The sequence below is a fragment of the Chenopodium album genome, chromosome 11 (assembly GCF_948465745.1).
Source record: "Chenopodium album chromosome 11, dcCheAlbu1.1, whole genome shotgun sequence".
Lineage (NCBI taxonomy): Eukaryota > Viridiplantae > Streptophyta > Magnoliopsida > Caryophyllales > Amaranthaceae > Chenopodium > Chenopodium album.
This window is the reverse complement of record NC_137844.1, coordinates 9,495,166-9,519,271: the sequence shown is the minus strand read 5'-3', so window position 1 is coordinate 9,519,271 and position 24,106 is coordinate 9,495,166. Positions and strand designations below refer to the sequence as shown.

The following is a 24,106-nucleotide window of genomic DNA, read 5'->3' as shown; positions in this document are numbered from 1 at the left end:
ACATCGTACACAAGCTCACAAATATGGTGCGATTCCCCTCTCCCCAAATGCGTTCGGTTAAAATGGATCCCAAACCTTTACGCCTTAGCACTTAAGCTTTAACTCCCATATACCAAAAATAAATAAATATTTGTTCTTTTGTATAGATAAAATACCAGAATACACTACCTTCATAGAGAACGTGAGTTTATAAACATCATACAAAATACACCAGACAACAGCAACCAGGCCATCATGAGCCAACAAAAAATTTGTAAGAGAAAATTGGCACATTATTATTAGGAAAATAATCAAATTTCTAAATTCATATATTAGAAAACCAAAAAAAAATATTAAAAAATTAAAAGCCGCATTCGAAAGGATCAAGGATCCAGCAGTGCCTAAACCCTAAATTAACAGTTAATAGGAAAACTCATCACGTGTATACCAAACAAATCAAAATATTGTTCCTCATCTACTTCTGTCCACCTTGACGACCAGGGTTTCCAGTTCCATTCTGATCAACTCGTTGATAACCTTCAGCTCCTCTTCCAGCTCCACCCCTAGGTTTACCTGAAAACTCACCCTGATTTCTAAAGTCGCTTCTTCCATAACCACGACCTCCACCAAAGTTTCCACGCCCTCTAAAGCTCTCACTGCGAAAGCCACCCCTTGAAGATGGGTACCTCCCTCTTCCACTATTGGTAGTTGCAGCAGCAGATACTGCAAAATGAATATCCACTGATCATCAGAACCACCCATTTAAAATAAATCAGGGAAAAAGTTTGCTTAATTTGGCTTCTTTTTTGTTGAAGAGAGATAAGGCTGAAACTTTAATTTTACCTCGAGTTGTAGTTCTCTTTTCTTCTATTACAGCTTTACGGCTCCCTATCAAAATGGGAGAGGCCTGGAAAAATACAATTAAGAGTGGAATCAAGGAAAGTGGTGTCATAAATAATAATTACTTATATGCGAATTGTCACGAAAATGCAACATTTAAAATTGAGTCCAAATTACTGTTGCACCAAAATAAAAGAATAAAAAAATGCATGATTTTCACTTCAATTTAAAATTTTGGAGTTTACTTAGGACATTACAAAGCCTAGAACTACTTCAAGTTAACAGCCTGAAGCTCAACAAAAGCTAGCTTACCATAAATCAATAATACTTTGTCTCAGTTGGGCCATTGTCAAGTCATAGGCAGTACGAACCATCAAGATTAAAAAAAACCATCTAAGATGACAATCTTTCATCCTTAGTTTAATGGGTGAAGATGAGGTATATTATATGGGGTATATGATATCCTATCATCGGACTTCTTAGGTCAGTGACATCAGTCAATTTGATGCAAAGTAAAGCAAAATGAATATCACAGTGAGGACTTAAGCACTTAAGCAAAAAACAGCAGAATATTCAATTGCTGCACCCCTAAAAATTTCCGCCTTTCAACCCCATCTATTAACTACAGAAAGGCGCATCAGGCCTTCCGATCAGTTTCTCAATCGAAATAAGAAACAAGTAGAGCTATAGATTAAGCTACTTTTCTCCATAACTACATCCACACCAGCAACATTGACAGATCAAATACTCTAAACACAAAACACTGGCTCCATTCTTTCTTTTGCATCACCAGTCCCTATACTACATCATAACCAGAAATAAAACTTTGCCAGAATACTTCACTGATAAAAAAGCTGCTGACTTGCTCAGTGATTCATATTAAGCACCATACATTCACACTCTTCTACTTTTATTTCCTACATTGTTCTGTCCATTTTCTTCCTACCATTGGGAGAGAAGAGGAAGTAAGAGCAATAGTCTACCATACACAAAGTACAGGAGAGTAGATAAACTACACACAGCATGGTGACTAACAATGTCAAAGATGACATTTGTAAGAAGTTTTTTGAACACCATACCTCAATTGCAGATTTCATGGAGCTCGCGGATTCAAACTCGACAAAACCAAAGCAGAAACCCTGCTGCTTGACCAAAAAAAAAATCATATATGTAATTATACAATATTAGAACTAATGAGGGTTGGAAAATTTTCACTAATCATTAACAGAAGTTTTGTAGACAGATACCTTGTTACTTCTTACTTGGACACCACCTTGCTTAATTGGCCCAAATTTTGCAAAGACCTCCTCAAGTTGAGCAGAAGTTGCATTTTGTGGCAAATTTCGCACATATATGGAGTGACCTTCAGCTTCACAAGACAAAAAGCACAACTCAGAACCATGGAAAAAGGACACAAAAACTAGACCGCTATGAAAATTATAGATAGAGATTACCATCACCCGGTAATCATCATCATCATATATCCACAACATTCATAAAAATACGTCCATATGCATCACCTTAATTACAACTCTATCTGACCTTTCTCCAAGGCTATCACTACTGGATTTTTGAGATTCAACGTAACTAGGTTTCTTGAAAATGTAACTTTAACTCAGCTGTAATCATTTTAATACTTATTATATCTAAAACAGTTGTAATTCCTAACCTATGCAAGAATATATCTAATTTTTAAGTATTAACCAGATGAAAGCAAATGTCAAATAACCAGTGCATGCATCAATGAAACTCAAACTAAATAAAGTTTATTCAATCATAGCAAGGGTAGCATCAATGGAATTGAATTAAACCATTCAATTCTGTAAAGGTCTTTCTCTTTTACTTTGTAGATTTCAATTTCTTGTACCGCAAAAACTGTTTTGTAAATTGTAATGCATGTATTATTAACACAACATGACATCCATTACAGACCAATATCTTCCTGCACCATCTGTTTTCAAATGTTATGAAGGCCATTAGTATAATCATCAGATTTAGATAAAAGATAACTTCAAACTCATGTTTTAAAATTCTTGTTTCTTATCAAACAAAGATATTATGGTTCAAAAATTACTTCAACTGTAACCTAAAAGAGAGATATGGACCAAAAGTCTTAAATTACAATAATAAAATTGATACTTAAGAAATTGTCAAAGAACATATGACAAACACCCACGAGAAGACACTTCCACAACATCACGGTCATGACAGTGACTGATTTTTTAACAAGTAACACATTATAAATTTGAATAATTGATACTTTCCAGATTATCAAAGAACATATGACAAACACCCATGAGATGACACTTCCGCAACAGCATCACAGTCATGACAGTGACTTTTTTTTACAAGTAACACAACAGTTTGTTGCTATGAAATATAATAAATACTGAGTTCTTCAATATCACAAAGTTTTGATAACATTATTACCGTATTAACAAACATAGCAAAAATTTTAAAAAAAGAAAAAAAAAAAAAAAAAAGACGAAAAGAAACAAATCAAGCACCTTCCTCAGGAACATCGCTTTTTTCAGGACCAGTTTCACTGGTGGAAGCTGATGGCTCTGATACTAGAGCAGGTTTCACAGTGACTTCCTGGTTTCTAGTTGGAGGCTTGACCTTGACGTTAGACGCAGGTGCTTTGACTGGTGCAGGTGATATATTGGCCTTAATAGCCTTCAGCTGTAACAGACAGCTATTTAGACAGGTTCAACATTAAAAAAAAAAAAAAAAAAAAAAAAAAAAAAAAAAAAAAAAAACTAATTAAAATAAGAGAGTCAACTGTGACTCTGTGAGCTTACAATTGATGCATAGGATCTCTTGGGTCCATCATCTTGAGAGGCAGATAGCTCTGAAGTGACAGTTACAGCCTTACTCTGATTTAACTGACTTGGGGGGTCAATAACCTCCTCTTCAGTTACTGACCCATCTTCATTATCCGAAGGATCACATACTTCAGCCTCATTAGTAAGGTCCTCCTCATACGAGGATTCAGGGACTGGTCCATTATGGACTGGAGCTGGAGGAGGCTGCTCTGAAAGTAAAATGAAATAAAACTATGAAATATAGTTCTCAACAAAACTACAACGAGCGTGCATTTATAGACTATAGGTAAAAATCAAAATGTACCTGGCAGTGATGCCTGCGGAGCTTCTTTCACATGTTCAACAGCAACATTAACAGGATCTGAGGCTGCCACTGCTGACTCTTCATCTTCTACGTACCTAAAGACGTCATTTAGGACAAAAAAACCTTTCTCTTGAGGAGCCAAAAAGAATGATTGTGCAAATTTCTTTCTCACATTATCCTTTCCAGTCATGTAACCAGTAACCAAAACAATCACTCCACCCCCCAGGGATAGCTGAGCATCAGCAGTCTTTATCTCAGCAACATAATCTTTGTAATTCAAAGACACGATTTTTTCATTAATTCCCTGTAAAAGTATTAAATTTCAGTTAATACATAGAGATAGTTACATCAAATCTCATCCACCCTTCCCAAAAGAATCTAATGACTCTGGTCATTCAGTGATTAACAAGAAGACCAGGAAGGTGATGTGTTGCATATATAAAGCAACTGCAGCCCCATTAGGGGTTACTATTATACTTTTACAGCACAACCAATGAAATCGTACATTCTAGAGTCTACAGCATAATAAAAATTTTCAGACATCATTGCATCAAGACAACAAGCTTATTAGCATGTAACACTATCTGGTTCCTCATTATTTTTTGTAAGAAAATTCAGAATATTCTTAGCACTTCAGCTTAATAACCAGAATTGCCACTGTGGGGAAGGAGGAAAAAAAAGTGAATCATCAAATTAGGAACTATCATACTAAACTAGTTATTGACCCGCACGATGCCCCGAATCATCATAAATTATAAGTTTGATTAAATTAATTTAGAAGAGTTAATGTTGAACAATATTAATAACTAAATGAAAATGTAATAAGAGGTCAATATGAAAAGTTTTTCAATTAAATTAAACACTATTGTATTATATAGCATTAAAGTTAGACCAATGAAGAGTTTTTGTTGAAGAGACTAAACATTAATACAATTCAATATGGTGAGAGAAGAGGGATGACATGTAGTGCATATGTGGCATATGAGTGACACATGCCGTTAGCATGTTGTCCCCATGAGTTTTAATAATATTATAGATAGATGTACACTTTACAATGCCAGAGATATACCACCCGTACTAGTAAAGGAATCACTGCACCTTTTTTCTTTTTTTTTTTTTTTTTTTTTTTTTTTTGGCAACCAAATATTTATTAATAACCAAAATAAGTATATAATGGTTTCACAGTAGTAAAGCAACACCAATAGACAGATAAACCAACATCAGCACACATGCCTAAACACCAAAGATTTTTAAAACTGCATCAACAATCCCTAGCCCCTTCTAGGAAAGGTTGAAAAACAGAGCCCTTCATGTACAGAATTATAGTTGTTTCCTTTGACAGCCAAAAGAATAAAAATAATAAATTTATCACCCATCTCTGTACATCAAAGACTAACCTCAAACACCAATTATCTAGAGAACTTGTTCCCAATTATCTAGAGATCTTGTTCCTAGAGTCCTAGACCAATTCATGATCAATTATATTTTTATTCTATCTCCTAATGCCATGTTAGCACCATGAGAAACATATGATATTTTATAACTGGTTATACTCCAAGCAGGAATGCAGACTAAGGCTTTAATTTGTATTATATCTAAACTTATTTGAACTAAAATAAGTAACTTATCTGAAATAACACAAATGTGTATAATATTTTCTGAATAAAAGCTAATATGTCTGATACTATTCTGTGTAAACTTATATTTTCTTGAATTTTTTCTTAAATAAGATAAAAATAAGTTAAAATAAGATAAAACAAACAGGCCCTAAAAAGAAATTCATAGGTAATTAAAATCTTCAAAATATGAGTACAGCTTTCTAAAATCTACTAAACATACAGGCATGGTCGTAACAGATGTCATAACCCCATTTGAATCTGGGCGACTCAGAACACTTGAATCTTGATAAAATCTGTAAACCAACTCTGGTGATTGGTGAAGAATGAGGTAATACTGCTCCACAAAAGCATTGCCAACAATTTGAGCACTTGGAGTGCTGGCAGGACTTTCTGCCTGCGTTGCCATCTGAAACAAAAAGTCTAAATAAGCATACTTCACAAATTATTATGGCCAAAAGGGACAAAATAGGTCCCAAAGAAAAGCAATAAACAACAGACATTGATTTAAAGTGTAAGATTTGCTACAAGGATGGCTAATTGTCTATGTGCACAGTAAGTGAAAATTCATGCAGAAACAACCCATGAGCACAAACGATGTGAAGGACAGAAAAGGAAAGCCTGGGCAGAGCAACATCATAAACCAGATAAACTACAAAATAAATTGGAAAATTTCACTGTTTCAAAGTTTTTGTACCCATCCCCAATATTTTGTCTTAAAGTTTTGGCATAAAAATACTATTGAAATGAACAGGCTCGACAGAGGGCAAAAACACTTGAAGAAGCATCTTCACTTCGACCACTTCCCTGAATATTTTTTAAGTTCAACCTTCATAAAAGTGATTAGTAATTTCGGCTCATAAATACTCTTCAGGGTATCAAACCTGCTAAATGAAGTTCAGATTGAGCTTGGTCAGACTGAGATCAGCCTATTAAAGCTCTAGTGTTTCTTTCAGCTTTATACCTGGAGTTTCACTAATAACATATATCATGTATAGTAAAATATATATGGGAAGGTATCTACGACTGGAAACATATACACACACCATCAACCTAGCTTCCTCTCTACTCTTCAAACTTTTCCAGAAAATTATATCCCAGATCCATCTTAGTAAGATTTAGCACTTGGGAACGCTTAACAAGTGCCTATTCTACATCCTAAAAAAATACTAATAAAACTAAGAAAACTGTCTAACCTTGAAAGCCACTTTAACCCCCAACAAAATAAACAGCAAACTATGAGACCACTTATCTCCTCCTACAGGTCTAAAAGGACGGAAAAAGAAGAACTGTTGGGGGGGGGGGGGGGGGTGCTGGTGGGGCAAGGGAGGGAGAGAGAAAGGGAACAAAGAAGTAAAAACTTCGAATAATATACTGGCTGCTGTCCAGCACCGAAAATTGCTGAAATCTGCTGCTCATTTCACCTTTGGTTTGCAATGATCAATAACAATCAACAATAGCCTATGCAGTACCAATTTAATCTCTCCTATATCTCTCTACTTTTCCAATAGATAAACACCCCTGCTGCCGTCCAACAGCCACCCTTCAGAAACCATCAATCAACACTCCACACAACTCAAAATCACCTCTCAAAATGACCTCAAAGTTACAGCGACTAAAAACCCAAAGAATAAGTAAACTCATCCTTTCCCTCACTTCACCTCTCCGTAGGCTTCATGCATGGAAAATTGATGAAGGTAGCTAATGACTTCAATCGATAAAAACTTCAACATGGTTAGCCTTTGTCAGGTACACTCCAAAGTTCAATATCATTTCACCCCTGGGAAGGGCGAATTAACGATGGTTGTTGAAAGCAAGAAGGGGTGAATACAGTAGTAAGGAGAGGTGACAGAATGTGAGCTTGTGCCTTGTGGTGTATGGACTGGTGGTTTGAGCAGTTTTGGTGAGAAAGAGAAAGAGAGCTGCAAGTGATGGACAGCAAAAGAGGGAAGAGAGGACATGTAATGAACCAGTGAATCTCACTCCTTTCTTTTTTCTGGAGGGGGAGGGGATAATGATGTTCAAATGTTCCATGATCGAAACACCACAGTCAGTGCTACCAGATCTTTTAGGTATCAAGTCCTATAGTCCAATCCATTTCAATCCTTGAACAATAACCAAAACACCCTCTTAGAACTTTAGAAGGCCCAGCTACCCTACTCTGCAAAGAAGTAATTCAGGCATCCCAAAAAAAATCACAAGACAAAGTAATCCCAAAATACCCTACGAAATTCCAGAAAACATCTGATAAGTCTCAGTCTCTTCAAATGAAGTGTTCTTTTATTCAATTTTCATAACAATTTTGGAACATTCTGGTGCTAAAGACTTGGAATATAAATGTGGCGATAGAGATTAGAAATACTATAGGACAACTACAGAAAGAGACAATGCTTGATTAGAATGAGATTTTGGCAACTTGCATTAAAGGTTTCCAAAAATAATCGAGTGAGAATAGCAAGAAAAATACATCAATAAAAAAAAGTTTGCCATAGGTGATAGGTTAGAGCAAATTCAGGCTATGCTCTCATTTTCATGGATATGGGCAAAGAAGTTCAACAGCAACACTCATCCATAGCTCAATCACATGTAACTGAAAGTAGTTTGGGTTGTGTACTTGTGTTTGTACCTTTGTAGGCAGACAAAGTAGACAGTGTCTAGAAAATATAAAGGATACAACTTGAACAGGGAAAGTCCTTTAAGATATATAAATAAATAAATATTATTTAGAAAAAAAAAAATAGGGTAAGTTACCCAGTCATTTTCCTACTGACACACTGACTTGATATCAGATTGCCCTTTTTGCTCGCTTTTGGATAATTGGCAAATACAAGTACTCTTCCTAATTCCTATCACAAATCTTTCCCCTGATCCCAGACAACGCATACATACACACCTTTTATCGATAGAAGGTCTTGCCAAACCTAAGAATGATCATTGGCTAAAAAAGGCAGATTGTGAAGAGCACAAGGCTACAATCATAAGCAGTCACATGCTGTGAAAATGGCAGTGAAGTCTTTTTCAGGCTTGAGCAACAAAAAGAAGTAACCTTTGTTCATAAACAAAAATGCCACAACTTCAATTTAAACGAAACCAAAATCTTCCTCCCAAGGGTCAATTCAAAAGGTTAAAAGAGGTAGAGAGAAAGGTCAGATGGGGTGTGATAAATAACCAAGAAAACATAGACAACCAACCAAAATCATACACATATGAATGAGCAAAATTTAATCAGATGATTCTAGAAACACATTATTGATGCAAAATTAGCGAGCAAGCTCATATATTTATGGAAATAATGGAAAGAACTTGACAAAGAAACTAGAATATGAGACTATATTACTGGCTATACAATGAATCAGATTGATTACTACAAGCATAAAGCTGAAATCCGAAAGCAAACAATACTGCAAGTTTCTAAGCATAAAGAACAAAAATTGTAAACCATAAACCGAATTAAGACTTCTGAATTGACGTGAGAGCTCTAATATCCAGAACAATAACTGATACGAAGTACAAGAAGTCAAAAACCTAAACAATGAGCCTTAATTGCAAGCTCAACAATCTGCAGGTCAATGATACAAACATAAACCTCGAATATTTACAATATCCAACAAAATCAGCACCATTATAAATACAAATCTATAAAATTATAAAAACCCCAACCACAATATACACTCAAAATTAACAAAAAAAAGCTCATAAACCCAGATCAATTTCCTAATATGTCTAAAATTAACAACATTAATCAAACAACCAGATGAACATTTGAAGGAAAAAATTATAATCTCTAAACAAAAAGTCAAAAACTAAGCAAAATTAATCAATTGATTTGCAAAAATAGTACCTTTTATAATGGATTTGGGTGGGGCTGAATTTGATCTTGATGATTCAAGTTTGGATGAGAGAGAAGAGGAACCCAGAGATCTAGAAATACAAAGAAGAGTAAACGCAGTAATTGGGAGAAGGAAAAAGAAGTGATTTTTGCAAAGCTAATCAGATGGTGATCAGATCAACCAAGAACAATTGTTTTTATGCCCAAATTTGGGTAGTTTAGTGATTTTCTGATTTTCGTCTTTCTTTGCGAGTTTTTTTTTTTTCTTTTTTTTTTTTTTTTTGGTACTAAATTAAGAAACTATGCTAATTGAGATTTTAAATTTGTGATCTTTGCTAGTTTTGAGAGTTTTTTTTTATTTTTTTTTTTAATTGATTGTATTCCAAATCAAGTGTAGATTTTGATTTTTATGTTATAGATGAGCTGGCTAGAGTTTCTCAGATTTATATAAACTAGTTTTGTATTCGGGTGATGTCTTGATAATTTATTGAATTTTAAGAAAAATTTTATCTCAAGTACTACAAAGCATATTTTATAAGTATCGGCTTGCTTTTTCATAATTTAGGATATTTTGAGATAGAATAATATTCATGAGTATTATAGAAACACACTCAATATGTGAAAAACAATGGTGTATTATGCTATTTCCTTTAACTCTGCCCATAAATTAATGATCAACTATAACTATATTTGTAAAAAATAAAAATAAAAATACCACCACTCCTATAAAATCAAGCGTAGATTTTGATATTCATGCAATAATGCTATCGATGAGCAAGCTCAAGTATCTTAGATTAATAAAATTATTGTTATTTTGTTGGCTTTATTTATAGGCATAACATGTTCTATAATGTTTAAAGTTAAAAAGAAACCTGCATGATTTATGGAGTTTGATTGACTTTACAAACGTCATGTGTTTTACAATATTACTCCCTCCGTCCCCAAATAATAATCCCTTATGGGCAAAAATCACGGGAATTAAGAAACTTAAATAAAAGTAGTAAAATTACATTGAAAAAATAAATTTACATTGGGTATGTAAAATAGTAGAGAGAGAAAGTAATAAAAGTACATTGAAAAACAAAATTTACATGGGAGAGTTAAATTTGCACAAATATTGTTGTAGTTGGAGGAAATTTTGATAAAAAATTGATATTAATGGTACTTGAAAAAAGCAAATGGGACTATCAATTTGGGACTAAAAATAGGCCATAAGGGACTATCATTTGGGGACGAAGGGAGTAAAAGTAAGAGGAAAACTGTCCGAAATACGCAGTTTATTATCCTGTACCGGCTTAATGCATATCATAAAGTTTAAAGAAGAAACATACATGAACTATCGGAGTTTAGTTGACTTTACAGGCTTGACACAATTTACAACGTTTAAAGTAAGAAGAAACGTGCATGAATTACAGAGTTAGGCCCCGTTCACTTCACCTTATTTTTGTTGAATTGAAATTATTTTTATTGAATTGAAATTAATTTTACTGAAGTGAAATTATTTTTACTGATTTTCTATTGTACTTCTTCTTTATAGTTACTTAATTTTACTGAACTGAACTTAATTTTACTAACTGGAATTATTTTTACTGAACAGAACTTATTTTACTGAACTAAAATTATTTTTACTTAGTATTATTTTTATTGAACTGAAATTATTTTTATTGAACTGAAATTATTTTTACTGAACTTATTTTTTAACCTTAATAAGAAGAAAAGTGTGTAAATTAAAGAGTTTAGTAAGAAAAAAGGTCTGTAAAAATTACAAAGTTCTGTAACTATATTGGTTGACATTCTTGACAAGTTTAATCTGTCGTGTTAAATAGAAGATGTTTGCTAGAAAAAGGATAAAGTTTTGGACAGTGATTACTAAAACTTAGAAATTAGAATCATATCTTATTAACATTATTAAATATTTTTGGGACTTGCGCTCTACTCCAAATAAAATCTAGGTGTGTTGACGACTAGTTTCCTTAGCTTGGGGTGCTTCAGATCATGTATTAGCTCCCTAAACTAGTTTCAAACCTTTCATAAAAAGTCAAAAAATGTATCTGATTCTTCTTGCTCCATATCAAAATTGATTTCAATCAGGAAAAAATAAATAATAATAATCTAACTCTCACTTAAGATTATTTAGAGTTTAATTTGACTATTTTAATTATTCTACTCTTGGTCTAAATAATCAAGTAATAATTTATACCATTCTTAGGATAAGAGTGAAAGTTTGTGCAACAGTCTTGAAAACACCAGTATAAACTTCAAAGGGAATTGATTTTAGCTTCTCATTCTCATATATTATCCTTCCATAATGTATTACAAGAGTCTCTTAAACAATACTACGTACTATAACAAATAATACTAAACTCGTATTAATGAAATATGATATGATATTATGCTAATGTATCGATGTTAGTCATGTTACACATTCAACCCATAAAATACAACAATAATCTATTATTTTGCACTTTTTTAGTTGCATACAAAGAATATATAACCATTTACTAATCATAATTATCTCAACACACAATTAATAAGAGTCTTCAAAACTAATTAACTACAATCACAAATTAATAATCCTTGTAAGTACAACCTTATTGATTATAAGATCTTACAATACTCAAATCAAGGACTCCCAAAACCATTAAATTAAAATACAAATCAATATTGCTTGTTTAGTCCTATGCTTTATAAGCTCATTTCCATGTCTTCAAAAAAAAAAAAATAAGCTCATTTCCAAAATCATTACAACTACATTCCCAATGTAGTACTCCGTAATGATTAGTGAAGTTGCAGCAAATTGTCATGATATTTACTTCATTCTACTCCGTAATATAGTTGACAAAATCTTACTTCCTCTATTCTTTTTTAGTTAACCTGTTTTTTTTATCACACTTGCTAAAACTTTAACTATTAATAACTTTAATTCTCCATAAATAAAAACTATAAAAAGTTATGTATTATGATAGTACTTATTGAGACGAATTTAAAAGGATCCAACGTGAATATCTTTTTCCTTACATATTATTCTCATAAGACGGTCAAAGGAGAAGTGGTAAATAGTATAAAAGTCAAAACGAGTTAAGTAAAAAAGAACGGAAGAATTACTTAATATTGAATTACTTTTACTTAACCTAAGGATTATTGTAAATTGTAGAGGATACAATGTGTGTCAATGTGGTATCTATTCTAGAAGAGATTGGCATCACTTTGTAGTCAGTAATGTTGACTTGTTGTGTTGAGAAGCAAAATTTGTCTGATGTAATATCTACTTGTCTAGGACCTTGACTGTATGTCTGTATGACTTCTAAATAGTTGACTTGGAATGACTGTATCGTTTACCTGGAATCCTCCATGTGAAGACATAAAGTTTGGAGTACTGGTACTCGGTATGTTTTGTGATGTCTAGTAAAATAAATTACTTGTTATATAAAAAATGATTTGTAATCGTAATTTTATGATGTTGAAAGCATAGCAGTTATATTCTTATCCTCATTGGATGTAATTTGAGTCACTTGACTTCTTGGCCATGTATAGGTGCAAGCGTGCAAGGTGCAACGGTACAACCATATTCACATAACTTTGCAGAAGAATGGCGTAATGGAGTTGACTAACTTGTTATATGTAGAGGTGTCAAAATCTGACTCGATTAGGAAAAACCTGATTAGATTTTGATTCACATGGACATGCGAATGGACCTAATCTGGCTTAATCTTATCAAACCCGACATAGACACCCAAATTGACACCTCTATAACATTAGGTGAAGTCAATTTCCTCCATCATGACTCATGACTCATAAGTCAATTTACTTTTTTATCTACTCCGTATCATTTTCCTGAATATAGGATGGAAGATACCTCCTTCACTTTTATGCTTTTTGGCAACTGACTTTTACTATATGCAACTATGTGAATTATTCCTTTCAAAATCAACTCACAATACACGAAGTATAATTTTATAAATATTTCGGAAATAGTCGTTTTATTTTCTACTAATACACTTCGTAGGACGATAATTATATAGACGAATCCTATGAAGCAAAAAAATATTACTCCGTAGGAAAATGTGCATGAAAACACCTAAGAAAATTACGGAGAAATTTACTTAAGAAGAGGAAAGATAATCTACAAAATCGAGATTAATATTACTCCGTATTATTATTACAAAACAACCCCGGGCAACGTCTAATAGTAGCAACCCAGAGCAACGACATGGCTACTCACTAGTTATATTCCCTCCATTTTTAAATACTTGCCCCACTTTCTATTTTCGACCGTTTTTAAATACTTGCTCCAATTTCTTATTTGAAAAACTTTTATAATATTTAATTCATTTCTCTCACCTGATGGGACCCAATAAAATTACATTTTATTTTTTTTTAGATTCTCCCTTCTTCAATTTACCGTCCACTAACTCTACCATCTCTATATTTTATTACTTTCTTCGATTTCTCCTAAAACTCCGCGTGTGGAGAAATAGAGCAAATATTTAAAAAAAAAAAGAGGGAGTATCTATTAAATGGGGTCAAAAATAAAGATAAAGATTTTAAAGAGTAGTATATGTGAGGCAATACTTAGAGCAAGTTTAGCCCTAAGTCTTAAGAGTTGGATGTGACATCATTTTAGTAATCCCCATTGAAAATAATGTCATCAAATTCTTGTTAAGACTCACTAAGACTTGTACAAATTTATCACTTTAGCCCTAACACTTAAATATATGACATATTATATGTAGAAAAGTGTAAAAAAAAAATAATAATAAAAATAAAAGTGAAGTGGGTCCCAATCTCAACTCTTAAGTTGAGTCTTGAAATTTCAAGACTCAACTTGAGACTTGCTTGAGATTTAAGAAGAAAATTGAAAAAAGTTTTAAGCATAAGTCTTAAAACTCAAATTGATAATATCACCTCCAAATTTAAGATTTGGGACTAAACTTGCTCTCTACAAGACTTCATAATTTTGATAGAATATTCTAAGTTTAGATTGAGTGATGCTCGGGATTCTGATATTAATCATTATCGATTCTTTAAAGCTAACAATATTATCACCTTATTAAGCGTATTATTATATTATTCAAAAAAAATAATTAAAAAATATACTGCATTATTATCACCTTATTAAGCTTATTTTATTGTCCAAAAAAAAAAGAAAATTAAAAATTTTGAATTTATTTATGAATAGTGATCGTATTATATTTCAACTTGAATTTCTTAATTCTCTATAAATGCCATACAAACTTGAATAAGAGAGAGAAAAAAAGAGATAAGGGGCAATTATATCATGACTAAGCTCTGTAAGTAAAATTTTAATCACCCAAATCTTTTAATTGATTTTATTTTGTTGATTTTCATGATTTATACGCATCAATCTTTAATTATATTTGGTGGGTTTTAGTTAATTATTGAATGTAATTGATCATCTTGTTTCCGAAGTTGTTGGATTTTAATTTGAATAAATAAGTATGGTGGGTATGAATTTCGTTTGTTATTCTTCCTAATTTAATTTGTTTCATTGATACAATTACAATTCAAACTGAGCAAAGTTATAATTTTGGCAACAATTCATTTTTTTTAATGTGATATATGTCAAATTGTGTGAAATTCACATAAATTGAGTTGTAATATTTGCAGAAAGTTTTTCTGAACTTTGTATAATGATTTTGATTATGATCAGTAAATTATTCATGTTCTTGATACTAAAAATATACCAACAAGATCAATGAAAGCATCAAAACAAAATTTGTTTGATTTTCCTGATATTTTCTGTTTCCTTACAAAAGATATGATTTTTATGAATTTTGTGAGGTGGCTAATGGTGAATTCATGTTATTGTTGGCTGATCAAAGATACTTGATGCATATGTTAATTATATGCAGGTGTTGTCCCTTTTACTCTTTTGCTACTCTTTGTAAGCTGTAGTGCTAGGCCTATATATCAGCTTCCAAGCAAAGAGCATAAAGGTGCCAAGCAGCCCTTGCAAACTTCACGTCCGTATAACGTTGCACATCGAGGTTCTAATGGAGAATTTCCTGAAGAAACTTCTGCTGCATATCTGGTGTGTTTCAATTTATATTCAAGGAGAATTTCATGTGCTTTTTGCTGATGTAGACTAGCTTAAATTCTAATGTGCTTTCAGTTTCACGGTATGCTGTTGCGTGCCTGGATTGTTTTGTTGAATTACTTTGTTAACAGTATAATCTTGCATCTTAATCGATTTGTTATCGTGTCAGAGAAGATTACAACAGCAAGTCAATGAAACAATTGTTGTCTGTTGTATAGCAACAGCATCTGTTTGTGTGTAGTTTGAGTACATATTTTGCTATGTGCTGTTATTGCAAACTTGAATTGTGGTCTAATTTATTTTCTGTGATGACATGATAATATAATTTTTTTTTTTAATTTCATTTCATGTTATTCTGATCCAAGGTAATCTTGTATGAATTCGAAGTGTTATTTGGTTTAAGTTCTCATGACATAGATCATTGCGTGTGAATGTTTAGTTTACCATGTAACAAGAAAAAAGTGGGGATTAAAGGCTATTGTCCTTGGCAGAGAGCTATAGAAGAAGGTGCAGATTTCATAGAAACAGACATCATAGCCACAAAGGATGGTGTGCTTATATGTCATCACGATGTTAATCTTGATGTGACTACCGATATTGCTGACCACAAGGAGTTTGCTGATCGCAAAAGAACATATGAGGTTGAAGGAGGCAACATCACTGGATTCTTCACTGGTATGATGTCCTTACCGGATTGGAGTCTTCAACCCATCTTAAATTTCTTCTCTTTTATCTGTTGAAAATTTATGTCAACTTGCTTGTGATTAATTGTCTTCCTAAAATAATATTTTTCCATGTTTAGTTGATTTCACATGGAAGGAACTACAAACTTTGAGAACTAAGCAAAGATATTTGTTCAGGGATCAGCAATACAATGGTAAGTACGATTCCTGGATTAGAGCGGTAATGAAAGCAACTGGTTTGTAAATTAAGAAATTTTTTCATTGTATGCCATTGTATTACAGGAAAATCCCCTATCATTACTTTTGAAGAGTACATATCTATTGCTCTTGATGCTTCTAGAGTTGTTGGGATATATCCAGAGATGAAAAGCCCCGTGTTTATCAATGAGCATGTAAGTAAATTTACTTGTATCGAGTCTGCATTTTCTACTGCCACAAATGTGTTTCCAACATGTTGACATGTCAGCAGTCACGAATACTAGAACTTTACTTATAATGGATGAAACGGAAAAACTTACCAGCCAAGTCAGGCACCTTTCAGTATGTCAACTGGCCAAGCTAAAATATCTAATATCAAATGAATCAGCCAAGCATTTTCGGTCAAAATAGATCCCCAATATCTGTGGGGGTCTCTTCTTATTTCAGATCCATCTTTGAAGTGGTTCACATGGTGGTATATGTAGTTATGAAAATAACAGTTATATTTCTGACTGTAAAGACTTCTAGTTGTATATCCATATGCATGTACAGCATCTAAGTACACTTCAACTTAGTGCTAGGATGCTGTTTATTGTGTTGATGTTTGAAAGGTTCTTTTAATGCCACTTATGGGATTAAGGCTTTGATTGATTGATTGATTTGTTCATCTGTTGCTCGGATTCTTCATTTCACCTCAAGCACTCATATCATATAAGTTAGCCGAGCCTGACACAAGCACATAGTTCTGTTTTGCTATCTCTCTGCTTTCATGGGTTTAATAAAATATCGCATATGACAATATACAGGTAACCAAACAAATGTTGCAAGACTATACTATATTCCTATTGGTCTTTGGCATGCACTAAGAAATATTCATCGTCAAGATTGCTTGTAATGTTTTTGCTCATACAATAAAGAGTAATCGTCTTCTTGTATAATTTTGTTCTGCAGGTGAAGTGGCCTAATGGCAAGATTTTTGAGGATGTCTTTGTGGAGACCCTGAAGAAGTATGGTTACAAAGGTTCATATTTGTCAAAAGATTGGCTAAAACAGCCTTGTTTTATCCAATCATTTGCTCCAAGTTCAATTGTGCATGTATCAAATCAAACAGATCTGCCCAAAATCTTCTTGATTGATGATGTAACTGTGTTAACTCAAGATACCAACCAGGTCATCTGCTACTGTCTTATTTCCAGATAACACCATTAGTAATCTTCCATCATTCACCATTTCTCGTATTGGTTCTAATATGGAGCATTTGTGCAGACTTACTCGGAAATCACTTCAGATGCTTATTTAGACTACATCAAATCATATGTTGTTGGCATTGGACCTTGGAAAGATACATTGGTTCCAGTGGTAAATAATTATATCCAAGCACCTTCGGATCTAGTTGCCAGAGCACATGCTCGTGACTTGCAGGTATCTATACCAAAGATATAGACCGATTAATCAAATCAGTTATTGTTTGATTATAGACCGATTAATCTTTTAAATTAGACTGTAAACTGACTGGGACTAGTTTTAAGTTGAGTTGAATTGTTGGAAACATTAGCCTCACAATGAAACTGTATAATCTAATTCCCCTCACAACGAAACTTCAAAGAACCTTAATATGCTCCACTACGGACGGATAAGTACAAAGCATGAGTATTAAATTTACTAGTCGCGATAGTATTAAGTTAGGAATTGTATTCTCCTTTGTGAAATAGTGAGTTTTTGTTCTTTGGAAGATTAATACACATTTTGTTTAGAATTTGCCCGTTACTGATATCACTTTGATTTGAAGGGTTATTAATGAGTTGTAATACAGGTCCATCCTTACACCTACAGGAACGAGAACCAATTTCTGCACTTCGACTTCCATCAAGATCCATACATCGAATATGATTTCTGGATAAACAAGATAGGAGTCGATGGCCTATTCACCGACTTCACTGGCAGCCTTCACAACTTCCAGGAATGGACCTCTCCTTTCTCCATTAGTGATAAATGATTTTATTCACCATCCATTCTTTTGGTGTCGACCAGTATACAATTAGAAAGAGAGTTGTAACAGTTTCATTATGTTAAATTCTTCCACTATTGAGTTTTCATCAAAAATTTGTGGTGTTTGCAAAAATTTAGTACTCCATATATGATTTTTGAATATAAATAAATAAATATAAAAGAGTAATACGGAGTAAATATTTAGTACTTTGTATATGATTTCTGTTCTATCTTGTGGTTTTTGATACATTCGCTCAAATAGTCAAATTTCCAAAGGAGATACCCTATTAAGGTACTCCGTAACGTATTTGCAACAGTCGGTTGTGTACCATTTTATATATGTTGACACACACATACAAACACAGACGCACAGAGGAGTGTATACAACACAGACCCTGGACAAATTGTGCTAGCAACAGAATGAATATGTGTACATGATATTATTAGCGAGTGATCACAAGGCAAGTTGTGAAAATTAACAGGGCAACCCTAACTAAAATTTCAAAGAACAAACAAAAAGGAAATGATATGAAGTGGTATTTCTTCATTTATAACAAGGAGAGCAATTCTAGTGTATGATGCATATATGGTCATCATTCATAACACTCCAGGTTCAGATATCAGGAAAACCCCAAAATAATACCCCTTTTTGTCTAAATAATTGAGAAATTTACTGAAAATTTCACTCAAGTTGTACTTCTCTCCTGGGTGGATCTAGCTCCAAGTAGTAGAAAGGCTCTGTTGGCTCCTCCCTGCATTAAAATAACAAGGTAATCTCTAGAAGAACGCAATGGAATTATCTACTAACGGAAGTAAACAAGAGAAAGCTTACCCAGGTTTTGAGCGCATGCATCGGTAGAAAAGCTTGAAAGGACCTGGAACAGTCTTGAATGGGTTTCCTTCAAAACAAGCCTACAACAATCAAAGAATGGTCTGTTAAACAGTGCCAGGGCAAAAATTTGTACTTCGTATTTCTCAAATTGGACTTCCCAACATCAAACATAATCACTTCAGGCATCATGAGGATCAGAAGATCTCCAGACACCAGTATCCAGAGCTTCTCGATATCCACTAAAAAACTGTCAGAGTCTTTCATTCTAACTATTTCCCTGCACTTAAATCGACCAAGGAATAGATAGAAGTTATCACTTGAGCAGTCAAGGGTTATACACAGCCAAGTCCCAAGGGAGGTAGTTCTATCATGGGAGAGTAAGCAGACACCCTCAACCTCAACAGTCTACCAAATCATCATTTTATCACATAAATATTTTTAAGACAATGCTATTGAATTCATTTCCGTATGCACTAAACTAGTAAATGCTTCAATTTAGCAAAGACTTAGTATTTAAAATGAAGTTCCTAAACAAATATACTCCGAATGTTCACTCATCATGAGTAAGAAAAAATAAGAAACCAGGTAAGTGCTACCAAAAATAAGTTAAATAACTTAGGTTGAAAGCATGAGGAATCGAAAATAACACTCAAGACAGCCCAATTTTGAAAGCATGAGGAATCAAAAATAACTCAAGACAGCCCAATTTTGACAAATGAGTGGAAAATAATGGTTCCTCCACTTATGGCACTTACAAACCAGATCCAAAGCAATGTAACCAGGTTTAACTTATATTACAGCTTTCAAATTAGGCTCGCCAAATCCAAATTAGGCTTACAGTGACGTTTGCACTGGGTAGAAAAAGCTCCTATTATTGAAAAAATAAAATTATCCAATATAAAACCAATGTATACTTCAGTAATTTAAGATTAATTTTCAAGCATAACAAGTTCAAACCTCATTGATTTTTAGTCTTTGGATCAGCAAGTTTTTTTAAACCTAAAGAAGCTATCTATCATGGATGCAGCTTGCTGAAAAGACACTATGGAAAAAATATTGGGATCGCATTTTTAACGTCGCCTGCTATATCCAGATGAGCTTTCTATTAAAATCCACAAGAAAGCACATTCACATTGCTACTCAGTACCTTACATTTCCATGATCATACCTTCGAATATTACCGATTTCCAATTCCTTCCACTCTTTAAACCTCCCTATAGCAACACCCATAACTAGCAACTTCCCATTTATCATTTATCATTCATCACCACTTACCACAAAGTAAGAAAACGGCACATTGTTTTCGAGGGGATAAGCACATACTATCTACATAGCCTAGAGAATTAGACCAAAAACACTTGTGGAGAGGTATATGGAACTAAGCCCACATAATTTTCAAGATTAGTATGAAAATTGATTTAACTAAAACTCAAAAAAATTTCAGCATTTGATCAGGAAACTAGACAACAGTCAAATTAACTATATTAATTTACTAACAATAGCATAATAAACCCAGAATCATTCTGAAATCTACACCAAATTGAATAAATTATCTAAGAAGAGAACCCTAATCTTCCATTCCACCTACAATTATAGTTGGAATCCCATTCCACAAGAATGTAGCAGAATGAATTGCAGTAATGGTTCCATGAAAAAGGGGTAGTTTGCAAAAAAGAGAGCAAGATTAGGGTTTTAGGAAAAAGGGGAAGAGAAGGGAAAATTGTAAGAGAAGAAGGAAAGAGAAAGACCTGAATAACATCTTCGGCTCGGTCGTTGCAGCGGTGGGGCTTGGGTTGGCGGTGATCGCCCCCTGAAACGCCCCATGGGCTCTCCCGCCGCCGCACCGGCGACGGTGATGACGACGGCGCCGGTGATTCACTTGTACTCATCGCAATTCTCAGAGACTTTTTTCAAATAGGGATGACTTTGATATTCCCGGAAGAAGTTATATTTGGGGAAAATTTGTGTAGAACTATCCGAAGATAGGGTGTTTTGTGAAGAACTATTCATTTTTTTTTATTTGTTTACAACTACCCGGAAGATGGAAAACGTTTGGGTAGCACTACCCAATAACGTTTTCCGTCCATTTTACACGTTAGTGGTACCCACTTTTAACCTTTCCCACCTAATTTACTCCCCCCGCCTACCTTTTCTCTCTCCTCTTTTAATTTCCCTCCATTATTACTCCACCCTCTTCCTTCATTCTCTTCTTTTACTCTCTTCAATTGACCTTCAAATTCTCCCAAGACTTCCGGTAAAATCAATTTGAAAAATTTGCATCCTCTTCTACCAGATGGAGCATCATAGAATTTACAAGCCAAAAATCTTCTCCCAGGTTTTTTTGTGTTCCATGACGTCTTCAATTTTGGTGGGATGCCACAATTGCACTTGTTTGGATGAAAATTCATAAAGGAGTGGTATGATGAACTCGACATCCTACCAATTACAATGTCAATTAGTAATATAAAGTACTTAAAAATGCTTCACAACTCAATCTGTAACCCAAAATAACCCAAATCAAAGACTCAATTGAATTCCTAAACCCTAAAAATCAAAACCCCCAAATTTGATCGAACTCATAAACCCTAATTTGAATCAGAAATTTAAAGCCTAATTCTTTTAATTGCATTCTTCTAAAACTTGTAAACAAATGCGAAAAGCAATTAATTAGTACTAAATTGTGAAAGATTACCTGAATTTGTGTTCACTTACTTGAATCTAAATTTTTTAGTAAGAAGGGAGGGAAAATTAAGAAGGAATTGAAGAGGAGAGAGAAAAGGTAGTTGGGGGGGGGGGAGTAAATTGGGTGGGAAAGGTTAAAAGTGGGCCCCACTAACGTGTAAAATGGACGGAAAACGTTATTGGGTAGTGCTACCCAAACATTTTCCATCTTCCGGGTAGTTGTAAACAAATAAAAAAATGGGTAGTTCTTCACAAAACACCCTATCTTCCGGGTAGTTCTACACAAATTTTCCTATATTTGGTGGTGATTTTACGTAGCTTGGAAAATTTATTTAAAAATTAATAATAAATGTAAGGTTCCATTCACTCAAACTTTTTTTTTTTTTTAAACACACTTTATCTTTTTTTTTTTTTTTTTATAAACTGAAATTATTTTTACTGAAATAACAATTAAAAATAAGTTCAGCTCAGTAAAATTAATTTCAGTTCAGTAAAAATAAGTTCAGTTCAGTAAAATTTAGTCCTCTTAAAAAAATATATAATAGAAAATTAGTAAAAATAATTTCAGTTCAGCAAAAATAATTTCAGTTTAGTAAAATTAATTTAAGTTCAGTAAAAATAATTTCAGTTTAGCAAATATAATTTTGTTTCAGTAAAAATAATTTCAGTTCAGCAAAAATAAGGTGAAGGGAACGGGCCCTTGTATTTCTTTTTTATAGGTACTAAATTCTACTAAACTTAACTTATTTTTACTGAACTGAAATTATTTTTTACTGAACTAAACTTATTTTTACTAAATTGAAATTATTTTTACTGAACTGGACTTATTGTTACTAAACTGAACTTATTTTTACTTAATATTATTTTTTTTAAGGTGAAATAAACAAAACCTAAGTAGGTAAAAAAATATATATTTACATAATCTGAAAATAATTGAAATGTAACCCTTAAAAGGAAATGCTTATAATAGCAAATGTAACCCTCAAACTGAGCGAGGCCATGTTCACTTCACCTTATAAAAATAATATTCAGTAAAAATAATTTAAATTCAGTAAAAATAAGTTTAGTTTAGTAAAATTAAGTTCAGTTCAGTAAAAATAAATTCAGTTCAGTAAAAATAATTTCATTTCAGTAAAATTTATTTCAGTTTTGTAAAAATCAGTAATTTTAAAGAAAAAATATAATAGAAAACCAGTAAAAATAATTTCAGTTCAGTAAACTTAATTTCAGTTTAGTAAAAATAATTTTAGTTCAGTAAAATTAATTTCAATTCAGTAAAAATAATTTCAGTTCAGCAAAAATAAGGTGAAGTGAACGGAGCCCGAGTACTAATTATATTTTTGGTTTATCAACCCTAACTAGTGTTTAGCTCGGGCGATGCCCTGGGTCATACGTTATATATTATTGTTTTATACTTTGTAGTTTTTATGTATTATACTCATATAGGTGAATTTGTTCGCCCTTTCGTCCTCAAGAGGTATGAGGTAATAGTTGCATTGAATACTTATTAAGTTTATTATTTGAGTATCTTAATTATTTTTTTTAAAAATTGAACCTTATGTTTTTCACTTATATACTTTTTTTTTTAATATTGATAACGTGGTTGGTAATTGGCTTAGATGGTTAAATAATCATAATGTTAAATAATGACAGAAAGTTTATCACCTAAATTATATCTAATGACAATGGAGTAATTAAATTGCTTTGATATTTGTGCAAAAAAAGAAAAAAAATCATTAGCTTTTTGCACACCTTCCATGAATTTCTAAACTTCTTGCTTCACCATTAGTGAGAGAATTGGAGATCGGCATCTTAGTAGTGGGGAAATTCTTATCGTTAATGGAAAAACAATGGGGAAGGGAAAGATAAAAAGCCCTTAGAGAAACAACTCTTGGTTAAAACTTAAAACTTGTTTATGTCACTCTAAACTACAGCCGCCACTTCTCAAAAAGCTCCAAGAGTAATCCGACTCTTTAGATTAGATAACTTATGACTTATTTAAGGCATGTTCTGATTTACTGAACTAAGATGAACTGAACTGATTGGAGCTGAATTGAGCTGAATTAAACTAAACTGAAATTAAGCTGAAAAGAACAGGCCCTTAATTATATATATATATATATATATATATATATATATATATATATATATATATATATATATATATATATATATATATATATATATATGAGTCGAATCTGGGTCTGAACTTTTCAAACCCAAAACCAGACCCGACCAATTGCACTTAGACCCAAATCCGACCTAGATCCA

At 32.9% G+C, this 24,106-nt stretch overlaps 3 protein-coding genes across 3 annotated transcripts; 1 reads left to right on the top strand and 2 right to left on the bottom strand.

The window, feature by feature from the left end:
• Window positions 1–250: 250 nt before the first annotated feature.
• LOC145567357 (nuclear transport factor 2-like) lies at window positions 251–9,685 on the bottom strand. Its single transcript, XM_081626619.1, has 9 exons — window positions 9,406–9,685; window positions 5,788–5,973; window positions 3,949–4,252; window positions 3,621–3,853; window positions 3,327–3,501; window positions 2,067–2,188; window positions 1,899–1,961; window positions 823–886; window positions 251–702 (listed from the first exon to the last, which is right to left on the bottom strand). The coding sequence occupies exons 2-9, from the start codon at window positions 5,971–5,973 to the stop codon at window positions 455–457; spliced, it is 1,395 nt and encodes a 464-aa protein (XP_081482745.1). The 5' UTR covers window positions 9,406–9,685; the 3' UTR covers window positions 251–454.
• A 4,790-nt stretch (window positions 9,686–14,475) lies between these two features.
• On the top strand, window positions 14,476–18,637 carry LOC145567358 (glycerophosphodiester phosphodiesterase GDPD6-like). Its single transcript, XM_081626620.1, has 8 exons — window positions 14,476–14,684; window positions 15,267–15,445; window positions 15,943–16,126; window positions 16,254–16,328; window positions 16,417–16,526; window positions 17,284–17,502; window positions 17,599–17,754; window positions 18,146–18,637. The coding sequence occupies exons 1-8, from the start codon at window positions 14,672–14,674 to the stop codon at window positions 18,326–18,328; spliced, it is 1,119 nt and encodes a 372-aa protein (XP_081482746.1). The 5' UTR covers window positions 14,476–14,671; the 3' UTR covers window positions 18,329–18,637.
• On the bottom strand, window positions 18,629–21,122 carry LOC145567359 (uncharacterized). Its single transcript, XM_081626621.1, has 3 exons — window positions 20,902–21,122; window positions 19,154–19,233; window positions 18,629–19,073 (listed from the first exon to the last, which is right to left on the bottom strand). The coding sequence occupies exons 1-3, from the start codon at window positions 21,040–21,042 to the stop codon at window positions 19,004–19,006; spliced, it is 291 nt and encodes a 96-aa protein (XP_081482747.1). The 5' UTR covers window positions 21,043–21,122; the 3' UTR covers window positions 18,629–19,003.
• Between the last annotated feature and the right edge of the window lie 2,984 nt (window positions 21,123–24,106).